We start from the raw sequence: 25,133 nt of genomic DNA, 5'->3' as shown, positions 1-25,133 counted from the left end.
ATTCGGACGAGACATTATACACAGTTAAGATGGAAGCACCTCAATCTATGGAAATGTTCATATTCCAATAATGTATTCAGGGATATAAGATCAGTGTTTAGTTAAGAATATTTGTATAAACCTTTGTAAATCTCGATGTATCCCGTACTGTATTTGTTGATTTATGATTATAATAACTCATAAGTGATTTTTATTCTGACTTTGTTTTTTATGGAGTTAGGCTAGGCTTGGAACCGAATCCCTTATATATTACTTTTTCTTGGTTGATTGCTGAAATACGACCGACTCGAAAAGTTACACTTGGTGTCAAAGTGTAAACTTTCCAGTGTCTAGTGAATCCATAAAAAGAACATTAAAATTGGTATATAAAATCAAAGTGCAAGGCCACACTATTAGTCGTGATGAAGGATCCCACCACCCAAATAATAAAGAAATTGGTTTTTCATTAAATATTGAATTTAGTATACTTAAGTGTGCTGTGTTGAAAATTTAGAGTTTAACATAAATATATTTAAGTTTTATTGATTATTTCAAGTTTTTTCAAGATAATAAGTTGAGAAATAACCTGTAATTAAATGTTCTATATCTAAATTCGTTTTGAAATACAATTTGCGGACAACAATGAAACCATCTCAGTCTCGGGTAATATTTTTTATATTCTTTTTTAAGTTACTAAATTATCATTTCATCAATGTTCTTTTCAAAGACAAAAAATAATAAGTAAAACATATCCGTATCTTATATCACTTACATTGAAGAATATTTTCGGAAAAAAAATAAAATAAGAATATTTACCATTCCGGGACATGTTGTTTGGTTTCCTTTTTAGAAAAACTTACAGTGGGTTGCTGTGACGACTTCTTTGCTAATAGGGTCATGGCCAGAATGCCGATAAAAGGTACATTATTTCATTACGTAATCATCGGATTTCTTTTACATTCACAAGACAGCGATAAACAGTAATTGGCTGGCGAGTATTATCGTGCAGAACATTTTAACGTTTGAGTTGTGCTTTGGATTTGAATGAAACATGGTCATATCTTTTGTCCATTATTTGGTACAACTTATAACATCAAATTTTCTTTTGAAATTCATAAGAAGGTACCATCAAAAAAACTTCATAGCAATTAATACCCCCTTTCGGACTTTTACGGACGTTACAACACGGCAATTAAGTTTAGTTGTCACTTTACAGATGGTCGTACATATTTAGATCTTATCTCATTGTATTTTGTAGTACCTTTCCCTTTCAATATAAGAGATGGGTCGAAAACAAACGACACAATATTGTCAGAACATACTATTAACCGCAATATTACAGTGTATCAGTCGGATTATAGTTCTGTCAATGCACCAACACAAAAAAACAGTTAAGCGTTATAAGAACTTTCTTTTTGTAGTTACCTTCCTAACATTTGCATTACATAATCGATCATTAGCATAAAATTACGTAAAATTTAAAATAAACATACACAATCCAAAAATCCATCCGAAAGTTCCTGTTGGTTGTGAATTTTCGGGGATGTTTCTCGTTTATAATACCAATATCATAGAGCAGTCCCAATGCAACAATAATACACTCCCCTCCATGGTGAGTATACATTTGAACCAAATTTTATTACTGTGGTATTGAATCTTGGTGGTTTTATTTTTTCCTACATCAAGTATTAGTGTCATGAACAAAACATCTTTTAAATTTTCATCGCGGAGTGGTTCTTGTTTTGTGTGACAGGCTCTCAGAGCTACTACGAATGCTGGTTTCACGCATCAAAAAAATCACAAAATTTGAATCTGGAGTTTGAGTTACTCTTTACTGAAAATCATAAAAATCTGTAGAGACGTCCGATTCAGATTTCTGAGGTAACATTCGGTTAGGAATGATGGTCTGGTACAGAGATGAAGGAGGTGATAATCGAGCTGCTCAGAAATGGTTAAAGTTTGAAATTACACAAATTGCAAATAGTTTAGGCTAATATTCTGATGGAGAAATTAAACAAAACCGTTTGATAGGTTTTGAGAAGACAATCGAGGATGTATGGGAATAAATAGGAGCTTAGACAAGAACAATTAATAGTATAGCTATGAAACAGTAGATTCTTGTAGAGTATAGAATTAATCATATTCATAGGGAAATGAAATCTTCTCATGCAACACAGAGTGCTAATGTTTGTAGTTCACCAGTGGCTGACATAATGACAATAGTCGTGGATCGAACACACGACCACTGCAACAAACAAGACAGAGTGTTAAAAAACCTCAACAATTATTCTGGAGGAGAAAATTAGAAGCATATCTGTTCCAATTTGAATTAGTAGCAAAAATAAATGGGTGGGGACTATCAACAAAATCTCTCTATCTAGCTAGCAAGCCTAAGTTGGAACGTGCAGAGAGGAGAGCCATCCTCACCGAGCTCAATGCTAGGAGACGAGATTTTGATACTTAGTTAGGTACAATGTATGGTTTGGTCATTGGGAACGCTCTGTTTACAAGAGTCGACTATCCAAACAAGAGTTAAGGAAAGGAGGAGACACTCTCTGAGATGCTACAGTCTTATCCGAAAAAATGACTCGCCAGCATACCTATGGCTGCAAGCATCAATGTAAATATCCTAGTTTGGATTACTTTCAATGCTATACCAGACTTGATACGTGTTACGGATTCAGGGAACTGAGACCAAAAGAACCTTAATGAAGCGAAACGTCACACATGTCCACTCAGGCTCTGAAGGTCTAGGTTAGCTGATAAGCAAAGGGAAGGTAGGCAATACCACATGATCTCTGAGGAAGATCGCACTGGATGTGCCACACCAAATGCTATCTCCTGCTAAAATGAAATCAAGAGGGCTTTGATATTGTGACATTGAATAAGTCCATACACAGCCTCACACAAAACTACCAAAAATTTGAGTAGATCAAAGAAACTCGGGTTTCATAATCTAAACTAGGAATAGGTAAATGGGAAGGAAATGGTAAAAAAAAACCAAGTGTTTATCCATATTAAGGAAAACAAACACCAAAATGGTCCAATTTACCCAAAACACATAAATCAAAATAGTGTTCCAATGTTGGATAAACCAAAGTTTTGAATTCCCAATAATGGAAAAAAAGTTCAGATTTGACCACACAGGACTATGGACAATTTTATGGTTCAAATTGGAACCAAACACAGAGGTCAAGGTCATTTGTCCCACAAGGTCAAACTATCAACAACCCTCACCACCACTTCCCAGTCAAATGGTGGAAAACTTTCAGTCACTCCGATTCAGGGAAACTATCGGATTATGACTTCGAGGGCTCGGAATCAGTTTAGAAGAGGTGGAGAAGGACACAGATATGTTAGTTGAGCAGATTAAATAAGAGGATCACACCGGTTTGTTGTTTGTGCATAAAGACTTTGCACCTTCGTACTAGTGGATACAGGTGTACTGTTATTCTAAGCAATAACTGCTTCCAAAATTTAGGTATAAAGAACTCCAATGTTTGTTAGATACGGTCTCAAATTACATTTGATAAACCGCTACTGGAGATAATACACCATTATTGGAAAATGTAAGCTTGTTATTGGCTTAGGGAACAGAATTTTGTTACAAGAAGTCCTTGATAGCGAACATTAAACACACAGGGGATATAGGTTTAGATTTTCTGACCACGCATTCTCTTGATATCTTATTAACAAGAATTGCTTGGAAAATTAGATGGAGACGAAATTCAATGTTTCCGATATCAAGCTGAAGCAGCAAAGCAGCTTGTTGTAGAGTTCATTATCAGAGGATATTATTAATACCTCTAATTGTGAGGAGATGATTGTTATGGAAATTTACCAATATGTAGACAAAAATTCAGTGATATTGAGCCTTTCACCAGGCGATTCATGTCAAAAATGAGGTGCTTTGGCCAAAGCTGTTGGTAAACCCTCGTATGGGTTTATGTCCCTTTGAAAGAATTCTGAACTTTAGCGATATGGAACGCACAAAGTATACAAGAATTCTGTGGTGGCGGACTTTGGATATATTGATGAAATTGTGGATCAAAAGCACGAAAATGTGCAAGTTAATGGAAGTACTGTGGGAAAAAAACCCAAACTATGTTATTCCGGAAATTGAAGTCCTCTAAGGAGCAATCTTGTGTATATTGAATGAGAATCAAGGTGGTCAATTAAAAAGAAATACTATAAAGTACAAAGATAGTTTCTCAAAATATCCATGATTAACCGCCTAGGCGGGTTCCTCTATCAATAAGAAGTTTGAGGTTGAGAAAGAGATAGAAGAAATGGCACAACAAAGGCGTAGACGACACCATTTTCTGTCTAAAAGTAACTGCCAAAAACGCATTTTCCATACCCAGGGGGAGAGGACTTTGGACAATTTGTATACAATGCCATTTGGTTTTGTAATGCCCCCGCAACCTTTGAAAGGTTATGGGAAATAAAGTAACTTATTCATCTTTCCTGATGATTTTTTGCCTTTTGAACTACAATATTGCAGCTACAAAGTCCCAATATCCGTATCTGTCTTATTTTTTCATGATTTAGATGGAAAAAATCGTTTTGTAAGTCACGCAGAGACAGGTCTAAATCGATGTCAAGATGAACGATAATGATTCGGAAACTTTTGATAAAAATCAAATAAATACTGAACAAACAAACCGAAGTCAGCCGATATTGTAACGTCGTTTCCGAAAACGTTATGTAACTACCGTAACTACGTAACGTTTAACCGAACTCTTCCGAAAACGTTATGTAACTTCCGTAACTACGTAATGTCTGCCCGCACTCTTCCGAAAACGTTATGTAACTACGTAATGTCTGTCCGAACTCTTCCGAAAACGTTATGTAACTACCGTAACTACGTTACGTCTGAACTCTTCCGAAAACGTTATGTAGCTACATAATGTCAGTCCGAACTCTTCCGAAAACGCTATGTGACTACCGTAACTACGTAACGTCTGAACTCTTCCGAAAACGTTATGTAACTTCCGTAACTACGTAATGTCTGCCCGCACTCTTCCGAAAACGTTATGTAACTACCGTAACTACGTTACGTCTGAACTCTTCCGAAAACGTTATGTAGCTACATAATGTCAGTCCGAACTCTTCCGAAAACGCTATGTGACTACCGTAACTACGTAACGTCTGAACTCTTCCGAAAACGTTATGTAACTTCCGTAACTACGTAATGTCTGCCCGCACTCTTCCGAAAACGTTATGTGACTACCGTAACTACGTAACGTCTGAACTCTTCCGAAAACGTTATGTAACTTCCGTAACTACGTAATGTCTGCCCGCACTCTTCCGAAAACGCTATGTGACTACCGTAACTACGTTACGTCTGAACTCTTCCGAAAACGTTATGTAACTTCCGTAACTACGTAATGTCTGCCCGCACTCTTCCGAAAACGTTATGTGACTACCGTAACTACGTTACGTCTGAACTCTTCCGAAAACGTTATGTAACTACCGTAACTACGTAACGTTTGTCCGAACTCTTCCGAAAACGTTATGTAACTTCCGTAACTACGTAATGTCTTCCCGCACTCTTCCGAAAACGTTATGTAACTACGTAATGTCTGTCCGAACTCTTCCGAAAACGTTATGTAACTACCGTAACTACGTTACGTCTGAACTCTTCCGAAAACGTTATGTAGCTACATAATGTCAGTCCGAACTCTTCCGAAAACGCTATGTGACTACCGTAACTACGTAACGTCTGAACTCTTCCGAAAACGTTATGTAACTTCCGTAACTACGTAATGTCTGCCCGCACTCTTCCGAAAACGTTATGTGACTACCGTAACTACGTTACGTCTGAACTCTTCCGAAAACGTTATGTAACTACCGTAACTACGTAACGTTTGTCCGAACTCTTCCGAAAACGTTATGTAACTTCCGTAACTACGTAATGTCTGCCCGCACTCTTCCGAAAACGTTATGTAACTACCGTAACTACGTTACGTCTGAACTCTTCCGAAAACGTTATGTAGCTACATAATGTCAGTCCGAACTCTTCCGAAAACGCTATGTGACTACCGTAAGTACGTAACGTCTGAACTCTTCCGAAAACGTTATGTAACTTCCGTAACTACGTAATGTCTGCCCGCACTCTTCCGAAAACGTTATGTGACTACCGTAACTACGTAACGTCTGAACTCTTCCGAAAACGTTATGTAACTTCCGTAACTACGTAATGTCTGCCCGCACTCTTCCGAAAACGTTATGTGACTACCGTAACTACGTTACGTCTGAACTCTTCCGAAAACGTTATGTAACTTCCGTAACTACGTAATGTCTGCCCGCACTCTTCCGAAAACGTTATGTGACTACCGTAACTACGTTACGTCTGAACTCTTCCGAAAACGTTATGTAACTACCGTAACTACGTAACGTTTGTCCGAACTCTTCCGAAAACGTTATGTAACTTCCGTAACTACGTAATGTCTGCCCGCACTCTTCCGAAAACGTTATGTAACTACGTAATGTCTGTCCGAACTCTTCCGAAAACGTTATGTAACTACCGTAACTACGTTACGTCTGAACTCTTCCGAAAACGTTATGTAGCTACATAATGTCAGTCCGAACTCTTCCGAAAACGCTATGTGACTACCGTAACTACGTAACGTCTGAACTCTTCCGAAAACGTTATGTAACTTCCGTAACTACGTAATGTCTGCCCGCACTCTTCCGAAAACGTTATGTGACTACCGTAACTACGTTACGTCTGAACTCTTCCGAAAACGTTATGTAACTACCGTAACTACGTAACGTTTGTCCGAACTCTTCCGAAAACGTTATGTAACTTCCGTAACTACGTAATGTCTGCCCGCACTCTTCCGAAAACGTTATGTAACTACGTAATGTCTGTCCGAACTCTTCCGAAAACGTTATGTAACTACCGTAACTACGTTACGTCTGAACTCTTCCGAAAACGTTATGTAGCTACATAATGTCAGTCCGAACTCTTCCGAAAACGCTATGTGACTACCGTAACTACGTAACGTCTGAACTCTTCCGAAAACGTTATGTAACTTCCGTAACTACGTAATGTCTGCCCGCACTCTTCCGAAAACGTTATGTGACTACCGTAACTACGTTACGTCTGAACTCTTCCGAAAACGTTATGTAACTACCGTAACTACGTAACGTTTGTCCGAACTCTTCCGAAAACGTTATGTAACTTCCGTAACTACGTAATGTCTGCCCGCACTCTTCCGAAAACGTTATGTAACTACGTAATGTCTGTCCGAACTCTTCCGAAAACGTTATGTAACTACCGTAACTACGTTACGTCTGAACTCTTCCGAAAACGTTATGTAGCTACATAATGTCAGTCCGAACTCTTCCGAAAACGCTATGTGACTACCGTAACTACGTAACTCGTAACGTCTGAACTCTTCCGAAAACGTTATGTAACTTCCGTAACTACGTAATGTCTGCCCGCACTCTTCCGAAAACGTTATGTGACTACCGTAACTACGTTACGTCTGAACTCTTCCGAAAACGTTATGTAACTACCGTAACTACGTTATGTCTGCCCGCACTCTTCCGAAAACGCTATGTGACTACCGTAACTACGTAACGTCTGAACTCTTCCGAAAACGTTATGTAACTTCCGTAACTACGTAATGTCTGCCGCACTCTTCCGAAAACGTTATGTGACTACCGTAACTACTACGTAACGTCTGAAACTCTTCCGAAAACGTTTGTAACTTCCGTAACTACGTAATATGTCTGCCCGCACTCTTCCGAAAACGTTATGTGACTACCGTAACTACGTTACGTCTGAACTCTTCCGAAAACGTTATGTAACTACCGTAACTACGTAACGTTTGTCCGAACTCTTCCGAAAACGTTATGTAACTACGTAATGTCTGTCCGAACTCTTCCGAAAACGTTATGTGACTACCATAACTACGTTACGTCTGAACTCTTCCGAAAACGTTATGTAGCTACATAATGTCAGTCCGAACTCTTCCGAAAACGCTATGTGACTACCGTAACTACGTAACGTCTGAACTCTTCCGAAAACGTTATGTAACTTCCGTAACTACGTAATGTCTGCCCGCACTCTTCCGAAAACGTTATGTGACTACCGTAACTACGTAATGTCTGTCCGAACTCTTCCAAAACGTTATGTAACTACCGTAATTACGTAATGTCTGTCCGAACTCTTCCGAAAACGTTATATAACTACCGTAACTACGTAATGACTGTCCGAACTCTTCCGAAAACGCTATGTAACTACGTAATGCCTGTCCGAACTCTTCCGAAACGGGTCAGGTACTTTACGACTTCCGTTCGACAATAATCGTAACTTCTATGGCAACAATAATCGTAACCTCTATGGCGACCAGTTTAAAATAGAGGCATATTTACAAGTATCAACTTTCAACAACTGCTGTACCAAAGTCATGAAGAAATCATTATAAACATTCTTTTATATATAGTTACGTAGGATAGTATGGCTTAAATATGTGATTGTTATTTCATCTCTCACCGTAATCTACCTATTCCTCTGTTCTAATCCTTCAGTATGTACTAAGCCTCTTTACAAAATACAGTGTTTAAAGAAACATTTACAACATTCAACAAATGCAACATAGAAGGACAAATTATACTCTTTAGTATAACTTTCAAAACTTTGATTTTACAAAATTTCTTAACGATTTAATAATTGTAGAGTTCATTACCTATGAAAATTTAATAATATTGGTATTCTTTCTAAGGACAATAGTGGGTACTGCAGGTATCAAGATAAGAACAGATTCTATTTTGATTATTCATATTATTCCATCTACCAGTTTCCACAGTAGCTTGATCAGAGATTTTGCCCATGGCACTCTTTTCATATTCCAATTTTATTCAAAATAAGCCAAGTGCAGAAAAGTAACGGTCAATCGAAATAATTATTTCAGTGAAAAGAAACAAAAAGTTGATATTTTATTATAAAAATATTTTGAAAGTGTTCTCTATGGAAACAATTTAACGCTTTCCTAATTATCTACAATTATCTACATAACCATTAGAAAAACATCAAGCTGTTAGTTAGGTGTGCCACTCCTAAGACAACATGCAACTCGCCAATTATTGGCTTTGTGTATATAACATTCTAATGTCTATGTCATGTTTTGTTAGTCTTTCTTTGATATCAATAATTTAAAGATTTCAAATGATCACAGAATATATTTGAGAACTTGAGCACTTGCATATATGTTTTGTTTGGCACTCTTCTCTAAAATCATTACTGTTCATGTATTGTTTTTTATATGACTAGCGAGTCTATATCTCCATACCCATACTCTGACCGGAATTTTGAATTGTATATCGTTAGCTATCAAGAATATAATTATAAAGGGTTGATAGGGATATCGTGTCCAAGAATTTTTCCGAAGATTTTGCTGTGCAGTTGAAGGACAACGTCACAAATTCGTATTTCAGTCTACTGTACTTCGCAATGTTATCCGGTATTCTACCTGTCATATCAGAAACATGTACATATGTATAGTCAGAGATAAATGGTTTTCTAAATTTTCAAAATGAATATTTAGTATACATCATATTCCAATCTCCCAAATAGTGCTTTTGATGCGACAAACAAAGTAAAAGATAACACAATTGTAAATAGCAATGCTAATGGCAAACATTATTCATTTTACATCATAAACGAAAAAAGTCCCTTCTTCGATGCAGTCTTTGTTGCAACTCGAGTTGTTTGTAATTTACTTGAAACGCGCGCGTAAATAATTGAATTTGCAACTCCAAATCTTATGATAAACATACTACATGCAAGTAGATATATTTTGGACCATTACCAGCATGGAACCCTTACATTGTTAGTATATAAAGATGTTACGTCCCTTGTAATCGATATACGTCCTTACCTAGATCGACAAATAATTATATAATAAAGGTTGAATTATTCACAAAAATTTACTTTATTATTTGTTAAAATACTGCGGGTTTCAAATTTGTTCATGTATAGTGATATTCAAATTTATCATAATCATTCCAAGTTGTTTTTTTGTAAGTAAATTGTGGTACAATAACTATCAATTCATAATTTAACCATTATAAATATCTTGTATACGTATTTGATTTGTACTCCTCATATATATTGCATTTGTTAATATATTTGTCCATACATGATTTTAACAAGCACTTTAAACCAAGATACGTAACATGTGTGTAAGTTTAAGTTATTTGTGTTACTGTGTGTACGATCTCACTCCTGAATATGATAACAATCTGTTTATTGAACTGTATGTATTCTACTATGTACCTATCAGCTTAAGGGCTTTTAGAAGTAAAGACCGATTGAGTGAGATCAAGAATTTATAAGTGAATTCGGGGCAGCTGTTAAACAAAAAGCTGTCCCGTTAACTACCCACTGTTAATTGATGTTAATTGGGAGTGGACTAGACCGTGTATGTGGTCATCGTGCACTTACCTAGCGGTCAGCGGGTGGTCAGTTCAGTGATGGACGTCGGTTTGACATCAGAGGAACACGCGTGTCCTAACGACCGATTGATGTCCAGTACCGCGGTGGTCAGACTCCGGCCAGTAGTCCCGTCACGTGACAGACGACCACTTGACAAGTAAGAAGTTAGTCCATTAGAAGTAACAGAACGACACAGGTGCTACACATTTCTCGGAGGAAATGGAAGATTCTCTAGGCCTACTCCCCTTTCTGTCCGAGGAAGGCGACATGGAAGTGGACACTGTCCAGTCCTCTACATCAGTCAAAGACACAACATACCCTAGTTTGAAGCTTCATCTCTCGAACTCCTGCACGTGCGATTGTTTCCTAATGACGGACACCAGCCCCTGTTTGGCACCTACTGAAGACGAACTGGCGTCCATACTGGGTAAGTAAAAAACATTGACACATTTCACACCGCTGGTCACTAGAAAATATAATATGGTAAATTTCAGCCCTTTAATTGTGTTTTTTCTTCTTTCTTATTATTTATTTGTTATTATTCAGAATGACGTTCTTTAACTTGATGTTGAAAACCTGCGTACGAAAACCGTGAATTATTCCGATTTTAAAATAAAAAAGAGTGATTTTTAATATGCTTTCTCACAAGAACAAAATACAAGTAAGATGTGTTTCAAAAGAATTGTTATGTGAGCAGGGGCGTCGATTTACCCATTACAACCCAATACTATATGTATATGAGGCTCTTAATTTAAATAGGGTTATATGTTGTCGTACATAACAGACACTATTTCAATCTAATGGTTAACGTTCGCAAAACAGTTAATACATGCTACAGCTATTAACAGATCAAATAAATTAACATGTTTTATTCACAATTGTTCACAGAAATAATGCTTTGAAAATATTATCATTAGATTTTGTATAGTAAAGTTTCCAATTGAAAAGTTTCACTCCAATATCAATATGTATGTAATTCAAAAAGGGTGTCTACTTCAATTTACTTCTGGAATCCTTTTTTCCCGATTTTTTTCTTGTCTTTGGGTAGTATTTCAGGGTACGTAGTATATAACTATAATGCGCATACTTTAAGTTATGTTTTTATATGTTATCGTACATAATAGACACAATTTTCAATCTAAAAACGCAAAAAGAAAAAAAATGGAAATAACTTAATCATCCATAAAGAATTTGATTTAGAGAAAATCGAAGTCTTCGTAAAACCGGGGCTGGACATGAAACAAACATATGACGTCACTGATTAATTAACAGTGACTTCTGGTGTACAATTTTCCGTTACAATATCTGTAGTTAAATTAGTGTTTATATAAAAATAAACATTTTTCCAGCTTTCCTAAAGATTATAGTATTTTCACGTTCAGGTGCATTTTCTTTCTTTTTAAAAAGAAATTAATAAAGAGACACAATATCATGATCCAAACAATTTATCGTCAGTGTTTTAGATGCTACACCGCTGACGAATAGTACTTTTTTCTCTACCAAAAATAGGAGCAGACGAATATGTATTTTTCTTCAGTTACAAAAGTTAAATTTGCACCATTACTATATTTGAAAAATTTGAGCTTTAATTTTTTCAAGATAAAAGAACCAAAAAGTAATTAAATTGTCTCGAAAAAATCCATGGCACTACGCCGTATATGTAGATTTAAAAATACTGATTGTACATGCTCTAAATGGAAATGAATTATTTTATATGTATTTTTGAGGTATTTAACACATATACAAACACGATTATACACCAATTATCGTTTATGCTCTCTCGGCGGTCGAGCGTAACGTGACGCTACCCAACTTGCAACGCTACCCAAAATGAAACAGTTTTAAAATTAATGATTCAGAATTATGATCAGTTAACAATCTAAACTAACAATAAGCACATGTTAGAAAATTTTCACAATTATCTTCAAATATTGTTCCAATTTGGGTAGCGTCACGTTAGATATCTATGATTATAATGTACACATGTTGACACTGGAAATTAAGTGACTCGACAGGTTTTTTTTGCGTTCACTATATAATATTGATGCAAAATGTTTCATGTATTGGTTGCATATTACATCAAGGAAACACATGTTTGTACATGTACATGTACCTGAAAAATGAAACCGAAAAAAATTCTTATTCGTAAAATGAACGCCTGCTAACGAAACTGTTAGGGCAAACCTCGACAAAAAAATCCAACATTTTCTTCGAACACTATATAAATTAAGACTTTTGATCCTCGAAATGGTATAAACGCGATCAAAGGGAAATAAATCTTATTGTGTAATTGAAAACAAACTAGGACCGGAGGGAAAATGAAGAGTTCGTGCGGAATTGGGCGGTCAATGCTCACGTTTATATGTAATCCAATAATATTAGATCTCGATATTGAAAAACTTCTGATGTGCAAGTTAGACACGACGTAATGATCAAAAGTGTCTCGTCATGCTATACCTCTAACATTGTTGGAGTAGGTTATATGGTTTCCAGAAAGTAATACATCACTGTTAAACATGATTTGCTGATTAAAACCCATAGGAATGAATTTATAAAAAATACTTCATATGAAATATTTTTTGAGGATCATGTTGTTATATTTAGACAAAGGACCTCTTTCACGAACAATGGAAATTTGCCTACGAACCAATTTTATTACCTTCATGTCGTTGATATTCTCTTTTAAGTCTTACTTCATACTTTTTATAAGCGGTCTTTTTCTCTGCAAGCGCTTTATGATTACTGTCATTTTTCTCATTATTAAAATTATACAAGGCTCTTTTGTATTCGTTGTACTTTTGCTTACAAATATCATTGAACCAGGGTTTATCTTCTTTCAATGCTGATTTCTTCCTTTGACATTCATCAGATTTATGTAAATTACAAGTAAAAACATCACACAACGGTAAACATACATCACGTAGAATAGAACCAACTCGTTCAATACATCTTTCAATATCAACCGGGTTTGTCAATGAAGGTTTAAGTGAATCATTAAATGAATTCATATTTTCCATAAGATTTTGTCTTATCTCATTTATATTTCCATCCATCCACCGTATATTTTCACATACACATCTAGTATGAATATCATCTTTAATTTGTCTTACTTCAGATATTTGTTCTATTCTCAACGTAAAAGATATAGGTGCGTGGTCGGAGACAGGTTCAAAATTTCCAGACTTAAACTCTACTATGTCATGAAAGTTATTAGTCTCCACAAGCAGATAATCAATAAGGCTAGTACCATTCGTATTAAAAAATGTAACACTTCCCTCTCGGTCACAAGGATGTTGTCCATTCATTATTCTAAAACCAGTATTTTTACAGAATTACAATAATTTTCTACCGAAAGAATTAACTGTACATGTTTTATCCATATTTTTACCTTCAGTAATATCGCATATATCATCAGAAACATAATTAGCGGATTGGTTAGTATTTATAGCTAAAGTATCATTTGCTATCATATCAAGTCTACAACCAGTTCGTGCATTGAGATCCCCAGTAATATAAACTTTTCCATGCAAGATCACTATATCTTATTAAAGAATCTTGTAGGATTTGAAACATATCAATATCTCTTACTTCATCATTTCCATAAAATACACTGTTTTCGGGAGGGAAATAACAAAACACGATGTATCTATCTATCGTGTTATCGTCAATTTTTATCCATATTATACTATCATAAATATTTTCTACGACAGATATCCTATTTGATAAACATGATTTATAGAATATCACTACACCGACACCAATACCACTTTTCCTCGGGTATACCGATTTACAATATAGTACTATACATGTATACACCATATATACGTATACATTAGATCTACAAATTTAGTTTTTCGAGTAAATGGTTATTCTAGCTTTATAATGTAGATATTTTCAGTTTCAAAACATTCCATTTACACCACTTCAAAAATTCAAACAAGTATATATCTATACTTCAGAATAGATAATCAGTCCAATTTGATAGCGATATCAAAATGATGTTCGGATCAGTCTGGACTGAGATTGAGATAGCATATGATGTAAATTTCAGTGTAATAAATAAACAGTATAATGTTACACTATCTTTTTACGAGTAAAATCCCAAAATTTAGCATGAATATATCTAGAATCCGTGGTTTTATTTCAAACTTCTGCTATAACGATGCAAACACGGCACAGTTTTTGAGTAAAAATAAAATGTGGACGGTTATCAGTTACGTGATATTGGAGTTACAGTACCGAACTTATACCGAAAATAATATGTATATCTATTTTGTTGCCTTTAAAACTTTATCCATAACGTTTACTAAAAAGCAGAAACACATCAATGGTATTTCTGATATATGTTCCTAAATTACAGTTTAAGGGTAGATTTCAATTCATTATTTCAAAATTATACTAAATCCTTAAATTAGTATATTCATTGTCGACAGTTTTGTATCATACCGAGATTTAATAGTATGATATATGAACATTTATCGTATAATCCAAAAAGTAACCACATAAAGTGTTCAAGTGAAAATTGAAATTACTTGTATACAGGCATTATAAATAGATATTATATCTTGTACCTTTTTAAAAATATACTAAATGATATTTAAATAAGTATATTTAGTGTGATAATGTTGTAACCCTTCTTGTATAACTATACATGTACATTTAAATTCGAAACGGTGAAAATACATGCTTAGAATTTTTACTAATACCTTAGAAATTACGGAAGATTGCTATATGCCACGATTCCGTAATTACAGTACTAGACTGGAATAATTTTTAAGGTTAAACCTTTAGTTGAAATAGTTCTTAGAACCATTTTTGTATCTGAATAAGTCACCTTTCATTTTTGTTTTACCTGTGTAGGACATATATATATATATGTGTATGTAATATATATTCCTAGGTATGATTAGGAATATTTTATTTCCATTTGCTTTTACATCTTCATTTTAAAAATGGAGGTGACAATAAAAAACCTCGAGCATAGATGTACGGGGTTTCCATAATTCAAATCACAATCCAATTAAACGGATGTCCTAACCTGATTGACAGTAAGACAATAGCAAATACACCGAATAGCAAACTGTCAGCGGCCAGGTAATTACAGGCGAGTTCGATGAATGGCGTTGTGTACAGGTAAACAACATCCTGGTTCAGGTATTACATAACCATCAAACCAAAGGCATGGCTAATATATCTACAATATCGGTGTATCTACTCGTATATCGATTAAAAATTGAAAGCGACCGCACGGTCTGAAAATATAGTTTGTTTTGCTTAATATCTCAATTATTTGATCTTTTATAATTACATAATATCAAAAGTAAATTCTTTCTACCACATGTTGAAACGTTTTACGGTATTGTAATAAATGTATCTCGATTTTTTCGGTTAGCAACACACAACACAATGTTTGTAATGATCAATCATCGGTGTGTACGTATGTCAACACGCATCATATCTTTGATGCTTTAATCAAGGATTTCTTAAATTGTTACGCAAAATTTCATTTTACAGTCACAAACTTTGCAATTCACAATGTATCAAAGATACAGACTACAGGAAAATATCATCTAATTTAAAGCTTATTCGTTGCTGAACTCTTCGACAAAAAAAAATGAAACTTTTATTTCTGTTTCTTTCATAATTACACGAAGATACCTGCTATTAGAGCATAAATTAGAGTATTTGAAACATCGAGTTTCACTCTTTTATCTATTATATTTGAGCCAAAGTTATTGTACGATTAACTTCACTCAAAAGTAATCATAAAAAAATCTTTGATCGGCTTTTCCTGTGACCGTCTATGTAAGTGATAGCACGTCTGTTATAGTACAGCTATAAGCCACGGACTATATTATGACGTCACACGGTTTAGAGCTAGAAAATTTGACCTCGATATGGGCGGTTTACAGGTTATTCCGGTCGCGCGCGGCACGGAGAGGTTTCTACACGGTCTAATAAAGCCATTTCCAGCATAAACTGAAATTATCATTTTTGACTGCAAAAATCCTTTAATAATCATTAGTTACAACAATATATAATGTTATGACCTATATATGATAGAATAATCAAAATATTAAATCACAATAAGTTTTTTGGAATTTTAGGGCATTATCATTCACTTTTCAAGCTAGATGATGATTGCAACTGCATTCTCAGAAATATTGTTTTTATTTGAAGCTGAAAGGCATATAAATTACAATAACAACCAAGATTAGAAAAAAATGGGTGGGAGTAGATTATTATGTAAGAGAATCCAGTTTTTAGCAATTTTCACACATCCAGTATATTAGTACATATATGTAAAATGTTGTTGGTTTTCAAAATATTTTGCTTTCCAAGTGTTGGTAATGGCATCAAATCACACCATTGCATGTTTTTGTGTAAAAAAAAAAAAAAACACAAAGAAAATTTTAATATTCAAATTTTTTCCGTTCAAAATTGTATTAATTTTGCTACCATATTTAATATTTCTTGGCAGTTTAAGATTTAGATTGTTCAGAACATTTTATGATCAATCAACTGAAATTTGTTTTTGAGTTTTTTAATTTTCTTCAGAATTTTCATGAATTCCATAAAGGTTAACTAAGATTTTTTTTTCAGTTTAAAAACTAACATTATCTTTTAAGGTTAATGAAACAGTCAAAGTTTTTGAGGTCCACAGTTTTATTTTTCATAATTAGCTTTGTGTATCTTAAACACATTATACTATCAATAAAAATGGCTTAAGGTTTATCATTTCAGAAATGTGGTTATCACAACATGAATTATACATGTCAGTGGAGCCAAATGAATTAATTTATGCATGATACAAAGCTAAGTAACATACAGTATATGTAATACACTGCATCTAAATGATTTCCAGTTTGATCAGACACTCTCATTTTCTGTTTGACTGCTTCTCCATTATCTCCTTACGATCAATACCATATCCGCCAATTAACATTTTTAGAGATGTTTTTGTACATAAGGATTACTTCAAAATTACTAATAAAATTCATACAATTCTAAACTCAAAGTTTGTTAATATAGTATGGAATAGAACGGTTTCATCGCCACACACACTTTACCATGGGGATATACATCATGTATATACCGGGTATGTACTATGGTCGAAGCCTTTCTTTTGTGTCTAATACTCAATAATTCAATTTTGCTTGTTACGAGCATTTTCATTGGCTTAACAATTTACTTTATCAGCCCATAAAGGAAAAAATGGCGTCGTCGTTTGTAACGTCGCTTCTGATTGGCTGAGATGACGGCGTAATAATTTCACGGTTTATTTAGAGTACACTCAGATTTTTGTGTTATATCTCCATAACATAAAAAATCTATTCAAGTTAATCCTTAAGTACAGCTATTTAATTTTCTAATTATCAAATAAAATACTAACATGGAATTTAAATATGATTATTGACAATAAAGATATAATCAAGTTTTGATGATGTACTTACAGATAACATGTATTTTCATTATTAAAACTGCTAGATTCAGTTAAACATCTAAATTCATCTAAATCTAAAATGATGCAGAAATGAGTTTCCCGACCAAATTAAACTTAAAATCTAAAACAATATATATGTAAAAGTGATGAGTTTTACAACTGTTAGCATTAATTAACATAAATGTTAATCTATCAGAAGTGTTAGCCCTGCAAATAATTGAACTACTGTAGGTTTGTGACATGATCGACCCTGTAACCTGGTAACTCTTCCCTCTCAAACCACACAGTTACAGAATTAAATCCCATTTTAATTACTCTCTTCAATGTAAATATGCTCTTTAATTTCAATGTTGACACTGTTAGATTCCCAATTAATGATCCAAAATAAGCATTTTCATATCATTATGTAACGTTACTAAAAATAGACCTTGCCATATATATATTATAACTTTTAAACGACAAACTTACCGTATTTCAAGGGTTTGCATTAATGTTGCTACATGTATCATTTAATTATAATAAAATTGGTTCGTGGGCAAATTTCCATTGTTCGTGAAAGAGGTCCTTTGTTCTATTATAATAATCAGCACGATTGCCTGCATTTGTTACTGGTATGACAGAAACATAAACATCTCAGCTCTCTATATGTATATCTAGGCCTAGTACATTCTCGGAAACCCAGTGTCTTAAACTCCACTATGTACCATTAAGGCTGATTTAGCTGCAATATGGTAGCTCAAAACACTTTTAGTCAGAGAATGGTATCGTCTTTAGAACCAAATACAAATGCACAAATCGTTAGCGAGCTCTAGTAATTAAATAAATGCTGTTATGTATACTGGGTGTAACATCTTGGTGTAAACATGGCAACTAGTACCATAGTACTGTAACAGACCATTCCTTATGCACTAATTACACTTTGGTGTAAACATGACAAGTACCATAGTAACAGTCCTTTTCCTTATATATTACACTTTGGTGTAAACATGACAACTAGTACCATGGTAACAATCCCATTTCCTTATAAATTACATTTCCTTATACATTACACGTTGGTGTAAACATGACAACTAGTACCATAGTAACAATCCCATTTCCTTATACATTATAGTTTGGTGTAAACATGACAACTAGTTCCATAGTAACAGTCCTTTTCCTTATACATTACACTTTGGTGTAAACATGACAACTAGTACCATGGTAACAGTCCTTTTCCTTATACATTACACTTTGGTGTAAACATGACAACTAGTTCCATAGTAACAATCCCATTTCCTTATAAATTACTCTTTGGTGTAAACATGACAACTAGTACCATAGTAACAGTCCTTTTCCTTATACATTACACTTTGGTGTAAACATGACAACTAGTACCATGGTAACAATCCCATTTCCTTATACATTACACCTTGGTGTAAACATGACAACTAGTACCATGGTAACAATCCCATTTCCTTATACATTACACCTTGGTGTAAACATGACAACTAGTACCATGGTAACAATCTTTTTCCTTATAAATTACACTTTGGTGTAAACATGACAACTAGTACCATATTAACAGTCCTTTTCCTTATAAATTACACTTTGGTGTAAACATGACAACTAGTTCCATAGTAACAGTCCTTTTCCTTCTACATTACCACATTAGTGTAAGCAGACATATTTGTACTATCTTAGTAACAGTAATGTCATTTTTATATTACAGATGATAATGTGGATATGGTGTGCTATGAGGATGACAGCTTCCTTTATGAGATACTTGATCAGATGAGTCTGGCAGCCAATGATTTGACAGAGCCCATAGCTTCACCATCTGCTGACTCAGTTGATCGTATCCTGGAAGAAGGATTTTCTGATGGTGAGTCCCTGATAGACTTCTTGTGTGACCCTTACATAGGTGGAGATCTGACATCGTATGACTCTGTGGACTCTCCTGACCAGTCATTATCATCATCTTTAGACTGTCTTTTTGGATCTGTATCATCATCGTCATCATCATCTGCGGATTCTCCAGATCAGTCATTACCTTCGTCACATCTTCAAGCTTCTGTATCTTCCACAGACTCCATTGACTTTGATATTCAAATCTGTTCACAAGAAAGACTATCTCACCAGAAAAGAAAACGATCCTGTGACTCCTCTCATTGTAAGCCTAAAAGAAGTTGTGGTGAAAACAACCTTTTTTCAACCCTGAAAAAAATTGCGCGGCATCCTTCTGTGAGTGATGAGGAAGAATTAAGATATGGATTTTACATATCCGAGGACATGTAAACATTGTTATAGGTACCTGATGACATTGCTTTTTATTCTGTGTTCATTTGTCTGTGATCAGATCTAGACTTAAATCCTGAGGACTTTACTAGATTGGATATAAATGTGTAAGGAATAACAGTTCCTTTTATATGTGTACAAGACGATAGATAAAATTTAGGGCAGAAATCAATAAAACACTCTTGTTTAAACCTAATAAAGTTTTTCATATCATCTTATCTTGATTCGTATTGTCCTTTCATAATTATATATATATACATATAATTTTCACACTTTTCTGCCAAAACAACCAGCAGCAATCATCACAAGATTCCTGGTGTAAATCTAGGTTTAGAGAGGATTATTTTGCTGTTTTGTCACCTATATTTAGAATGCCATTGGGAATGTTAAACATCAGACGACCCGTTTTATGGAAATTTGATTTATCTAATTAACAGTGAGCAATAACCTTTGTCACTCTACAAAATTATCAAACTAATTTTAGTTAAATAATCAATTTTTGGGTCATCTGAATGTGATCGTGGTACCATACCTTCAGCAAATAACAGATAATTCTAATTAGACTGTGAAGATAATGATGTGTCCTTTTCCAATGTAAATATTAGAAAGTGACCAGAAATAAAATGGCTACGAATGAAAACATCAGAAATGACAACTAGATATTGTGTGGTAATGTCATAGCTGCTAGCATGGCTGAAACATAACAACATCTGGTATGATTACTAGTACTCGAACCTATCGGTCAGTTCTGACAGACAAACCAAAGGAAGTAACTCTGATAGATCAAAATGGAACACTAGTATTAGTAATAAATGTCTCCTTACCAAGCAAGGATTTATAAGTGAGAAGGATTTATCACTTGGGGTGTTGGACGAATACGTTGCAAGACCTTTTGTGTTTGTGCACTAGCCATGACGTTGGGCAACAACTGATTTTCCTTTGATATCTACCGGTGCAGCCTTTGATGTAGCTTGCAGGTGCCATGCTTATCATCTTACTTTCTGAAATCGGCCGTATGTCGTGTCGTATTTTTTAATAATTCAATTTTGCTTGTTACGACCATTTTCATTGGCTTAAAAATTTACTTTATCAGCCCATAAAGGGGAAAAAATGGCGTCGCCGTATATAACGTTGCTTCTGATTGGCTGAGATGACGGCATAATGATTTCATAGACAAAAGAGTCCAAAAATGAATTTTGAATATTGAAGAGATTATCCTTTTAGTAAATTGAATTATAAGGATTAATTTGAATATATGCTTTATGTTATGGAGATATAACACAAAAATCTGAGTGTACTCTCATCATAAACCGCGAAGCGGTTTATTTAGAGTACACTAAGACTTTTGTGTTATATCTCCATAACATAAAAAATCTATTCAAGTTAATCCTTAAAACAAAAATTTAAGACATTTCTTCTAATTCTTTTGTCCTTAAAGCAAGTGCGTAAACTATATATAAACATTGTGAAATTTAATAAACTTTACATTGGTATTTCTCTTTTAGAATTTTTTTTTATTCCCAGTTCATTGGCGTCTCGCGTGTGTTTAGTAAAGAGACAGTGACAAATCCTTCTCACTTATAAATCCTTGTTACCAAGTTATTGAGAAATAGATACATAATCAAAAATTAACAAGGACATAGTCATTCAGATCCCCCGCCAATGGAGATATCAAAGCTGAAGTAAGTTTGATTGTGGAGACTTATGTGTATGAAAAAAACCAGGAAAAAGTGCAAAAAATGAAAACCTAAAAATAGCAAAAGGTACTACTAGACCATAAAATGAATGTGTCTATGCAGTGGAAATATCTCTGCTGATTTTAGAGTTATGCTCCGGAAATGAACCTGCTACAAAAATATGATATTTTCAGCAATGTTTCTTTGGTTACAAAAAAAAGCACAAAAAGTGAAAACCTAAAAATAGCAAAAGGCATTACTAGACCATAAGAACAATGTGTCTATGAAGTTTCATGGAAACATCTCTGCTGGTTTTAGAGTTGTGATCCGGAAACGATTCTTACACAAAAATCTGCCATTTTCAGCAATGTTTCCATGGTTACAGACAAAAGTACAAAAAAGGAAAACCTTAAAATAGCAAAAGGCACTACTAGACCATAAGACCAATGTGTCTATGAAGATGTGGAAATATCTCTTCTGGTTTTGGAGTTATGCTGAACCTGGTACAAAAATATGACATTTTCAGCAATGTTTCCATGGTTACGGAAAAAATGCAAAAAATGAAAACCTTAAAATAGCAAAAGGCACTACTAGACCATAAGACCAATGTGTGTATGAAGTTTCGTGGAAATATCTCTACTGGTTTTAGAGTTATGCTCCGGAAACCATTCGTACGGACAGACGGATGGACGGACGGACGGACAGACGGAACCCATTTGTATATCCCCTGCCAACTTCGTTGGGCGGGAGATAACAAGACAAGAGGCCTATGGGACTTAACTGTAACAGTCACCTGAGTTCAGATACAGAATGAAACAAAGACATATAAACACTATATATTGGCCCATCAGACCCTTGAAGTCAGTCAGTGATTTTATAAATTTTGTTTTTTAATCTATTAAAAGTATTTGGTTCCATCAAATCTGTGAATTCAGTAGAAAGATTTTTGTTTAGAAATGTTATCCTTTTTGACCCCTTTTGGCCCCATCCCTCTGGCCTCTGGGGGCTGGCTAGGACCAATATGGATATGACGTTAAAATGATATCTCAAGCTAATCATTCTAACCCAGATTGACTAATTTCCTATAAAAACTAAGCAAATAATGTTCTTAAATGTGTTTTTCCTATATAAACTAAAGTAAATTTGACCCCCTCCCCAGGGGAAAATCTGAGATCCCAGGGGCATGAAATTCACAATTTTTTGTAAAGGGCCTTAATACCTTCCAATCTAGTATCTAGTTCCATCAAATCTGTGAATTCAGAAGAAGATTTTAAAATTTTAACCATTTTGACCCCTTTTTGGCCCCTGGGGGTCGGCCAGGACCAATATGGATATGATGTTAAAATGCTATTTCAGGCTAATCATTCTAACCCAGTTTGACTCATTTCCTATGATGAATAAACAAATAACGTTCATAAATGTGTTTTTCTATATAAACTATAGTAAACTTGACCCCCTCCCCAGGGAGAAACATGAGACTCCAGGGTCATATAATTCACAATTTTTGTAAAGGGCCTTAAGACCTTTCTATCTATGAAGAGTATTTGATTCTACCACATCTCTGAGTGGAGAAGAAGATTTTTTCAATTTTAGCCAATTTTAACCCTTTTGGCCCCTCCCACAGCCCCGTGGGGGGTGGGGGTCATATACTTCACAATTTGGATTGGCCTTATGGCTTAGAAGGTTTGTGCAAAATTTCATTGAAATTGCTTCAGCGGTTTAAGAGAAGAAGCTGAAAATGTAATTGTTTACAGACACACGACGGACGACAGACAAATGCACGACGATGGCCAAAAGGCGATTAAAATAGGTCACTTGAGACTTTGTCTCAGGTGACCTTAAAGACTACCCAGTAATTTCAATTCCTCTGAAAAACGATAAATAACAGAAAGTTTCAAATTGTAGATTTTCACTTTATATACTGATCACACAGTAAAACTGAAATCGTCAATACTTGTTTCATAATAATATTCATTCACACAACAGAGGCGTAGGAAGCAGGGGGGGCAGGGGGGCAACTACTCCCCCGGTCCTCAGGACGAGGGGGCAAACATGTCTTTTTGCCCTCCTCATTTTTGCCGACTGAAATTTTCTAAAAATGCTTATTTGAAAGAAAAAAGGGTCCTCCTGCACATTTTTCGTACTTCATTCTAGAAAATTTTCCGCTGTGCGGCGCATTTCCTAAAACGTTCAAGCACATTATGTCAAACCTTAAATAGTAAAAATTCAATACACACGAACTAGACTTAAAATGTCCATCATCAAGGGATTCTATGTACTATTTAAAAAATGTCTCTTAAAAGATCAATTTGTTTATATGTCTTAGCGAGACAATTAATTCATTTTTTATGTTATACAACAATGTGCCGTTGGTGTGAAGCCGGTATATTCAGATCCAGTAGGGTTGCATAATGTTAAGACAACACAATTATCATTTCTAAATGAAGGTAGCTTTAAATCGAAAAATTACCATGTTAAGAACGCTTTATCATCATTAAAATACATTGTGAAACTCATCTCAGCCATTCTAAATTACAGTATTTTCCCCAGGGGTTACCCTCAGACCCCTAAAACACCATTATCTCGCGTCTTCGGTGCTCACACGCTAATTTGGCCAATTTGAGTATTCGTAAATTTCCTTTTAGCGACCCCACTGTCTATAAATTTGTACAAGGATTAAATTAATGATAAATGAAAAAAGTGCATAAAGCATATATGGTTTGGAGTTGAATTAATCTCCTCCTGTAGGTGCGGTGGCGGGTTACAAAATATTGAGGACCTTTGCCTCCCCATTAGGTTTCATCTTCCTACGCCACTGCACAAAACATCATTTTATAATTTACATACAAGCTATCACTCTCACCATTCTTATCTTCCATAGTTTCTTCCCTTTTTTAGTACTGGCAGAGTGAAATAAAGAGAAGTAACTCTAGTAGGTGATAATGTATTCTCACCAAAAAGCTGATCAGCTGTCAATCAATCAGTCAACAAATTCATATGAAGGTAGATAACTCTCAACATATATATACCTCGTATCTAATATACATATCTGCAAAATGAAAACAAAAATCATGTACTCCAACTTAGGAACTAACTATACAGCTAGAATGCCTAAATTTCCTGAAATAGCTCTATGAAGGTACATTGTATTAGTATTTTGGACCTGACTGACCCACCCACAGGGACTGTCCCCATCCACTGGCCTTTGGCAGTATAACCATTTGCATAGTCATTGAAAACATCAACCCTTGGGTAGGACATTTTTTGGCTTTCTGTCCAGGTAGGAGATAATTATGTAAAAAGAATGCAA

The 25,133-nt window shown here is 34.8% G+C and overlaps 1 protein-coding gene across 1 annotated transcript; it reads left to right on the top strand.

Annotated features, from left to right (window-relative positions):
- The first annotated feature begins 10,297 nt into the window (after positions 1-10,297).
- Positions 10,298-20,345, top strand: LOC138322429 (uncharacterized). Its single transcript, XM_069266456.1, has 2 exons — positions 10,298-10,856; positions 19,582-20,345. Exons 1-2 carry the CDS (start codon positions 10,649-10,651, stop codon positions 20,145-20,147), a joined length of 774 nt encoding a protein of 257 aa, XP_069122557.1. The 5' UTR covers positions 10,298-10,648; the 3' UTR covers positions 20,148-20,345.
- Positions 20,346-25,133: the final 4,788 nt, after the last annotated feature.

The sequence above is a fragment of the Argopecten irradians genome, chromosome 4, assembly GCF_041381155.1.
Source record: "Argopecten irradians isolate NY chromosome 4, Ai_NY, whole genome shotgun sequence".
NCBI classification, from domain to species: domain Eukaryota; kingdom Metazoa; phylum Mollusca; class Bivalvia; order Pectinida; family Pectinidae; genus Argopecten; species Argopecten irradians.
The sequence above is the reverse complement of the archived record's forward strand: the minus strand, read 5'-3'. Positions and strand labels throughout refer to the sequence as shown.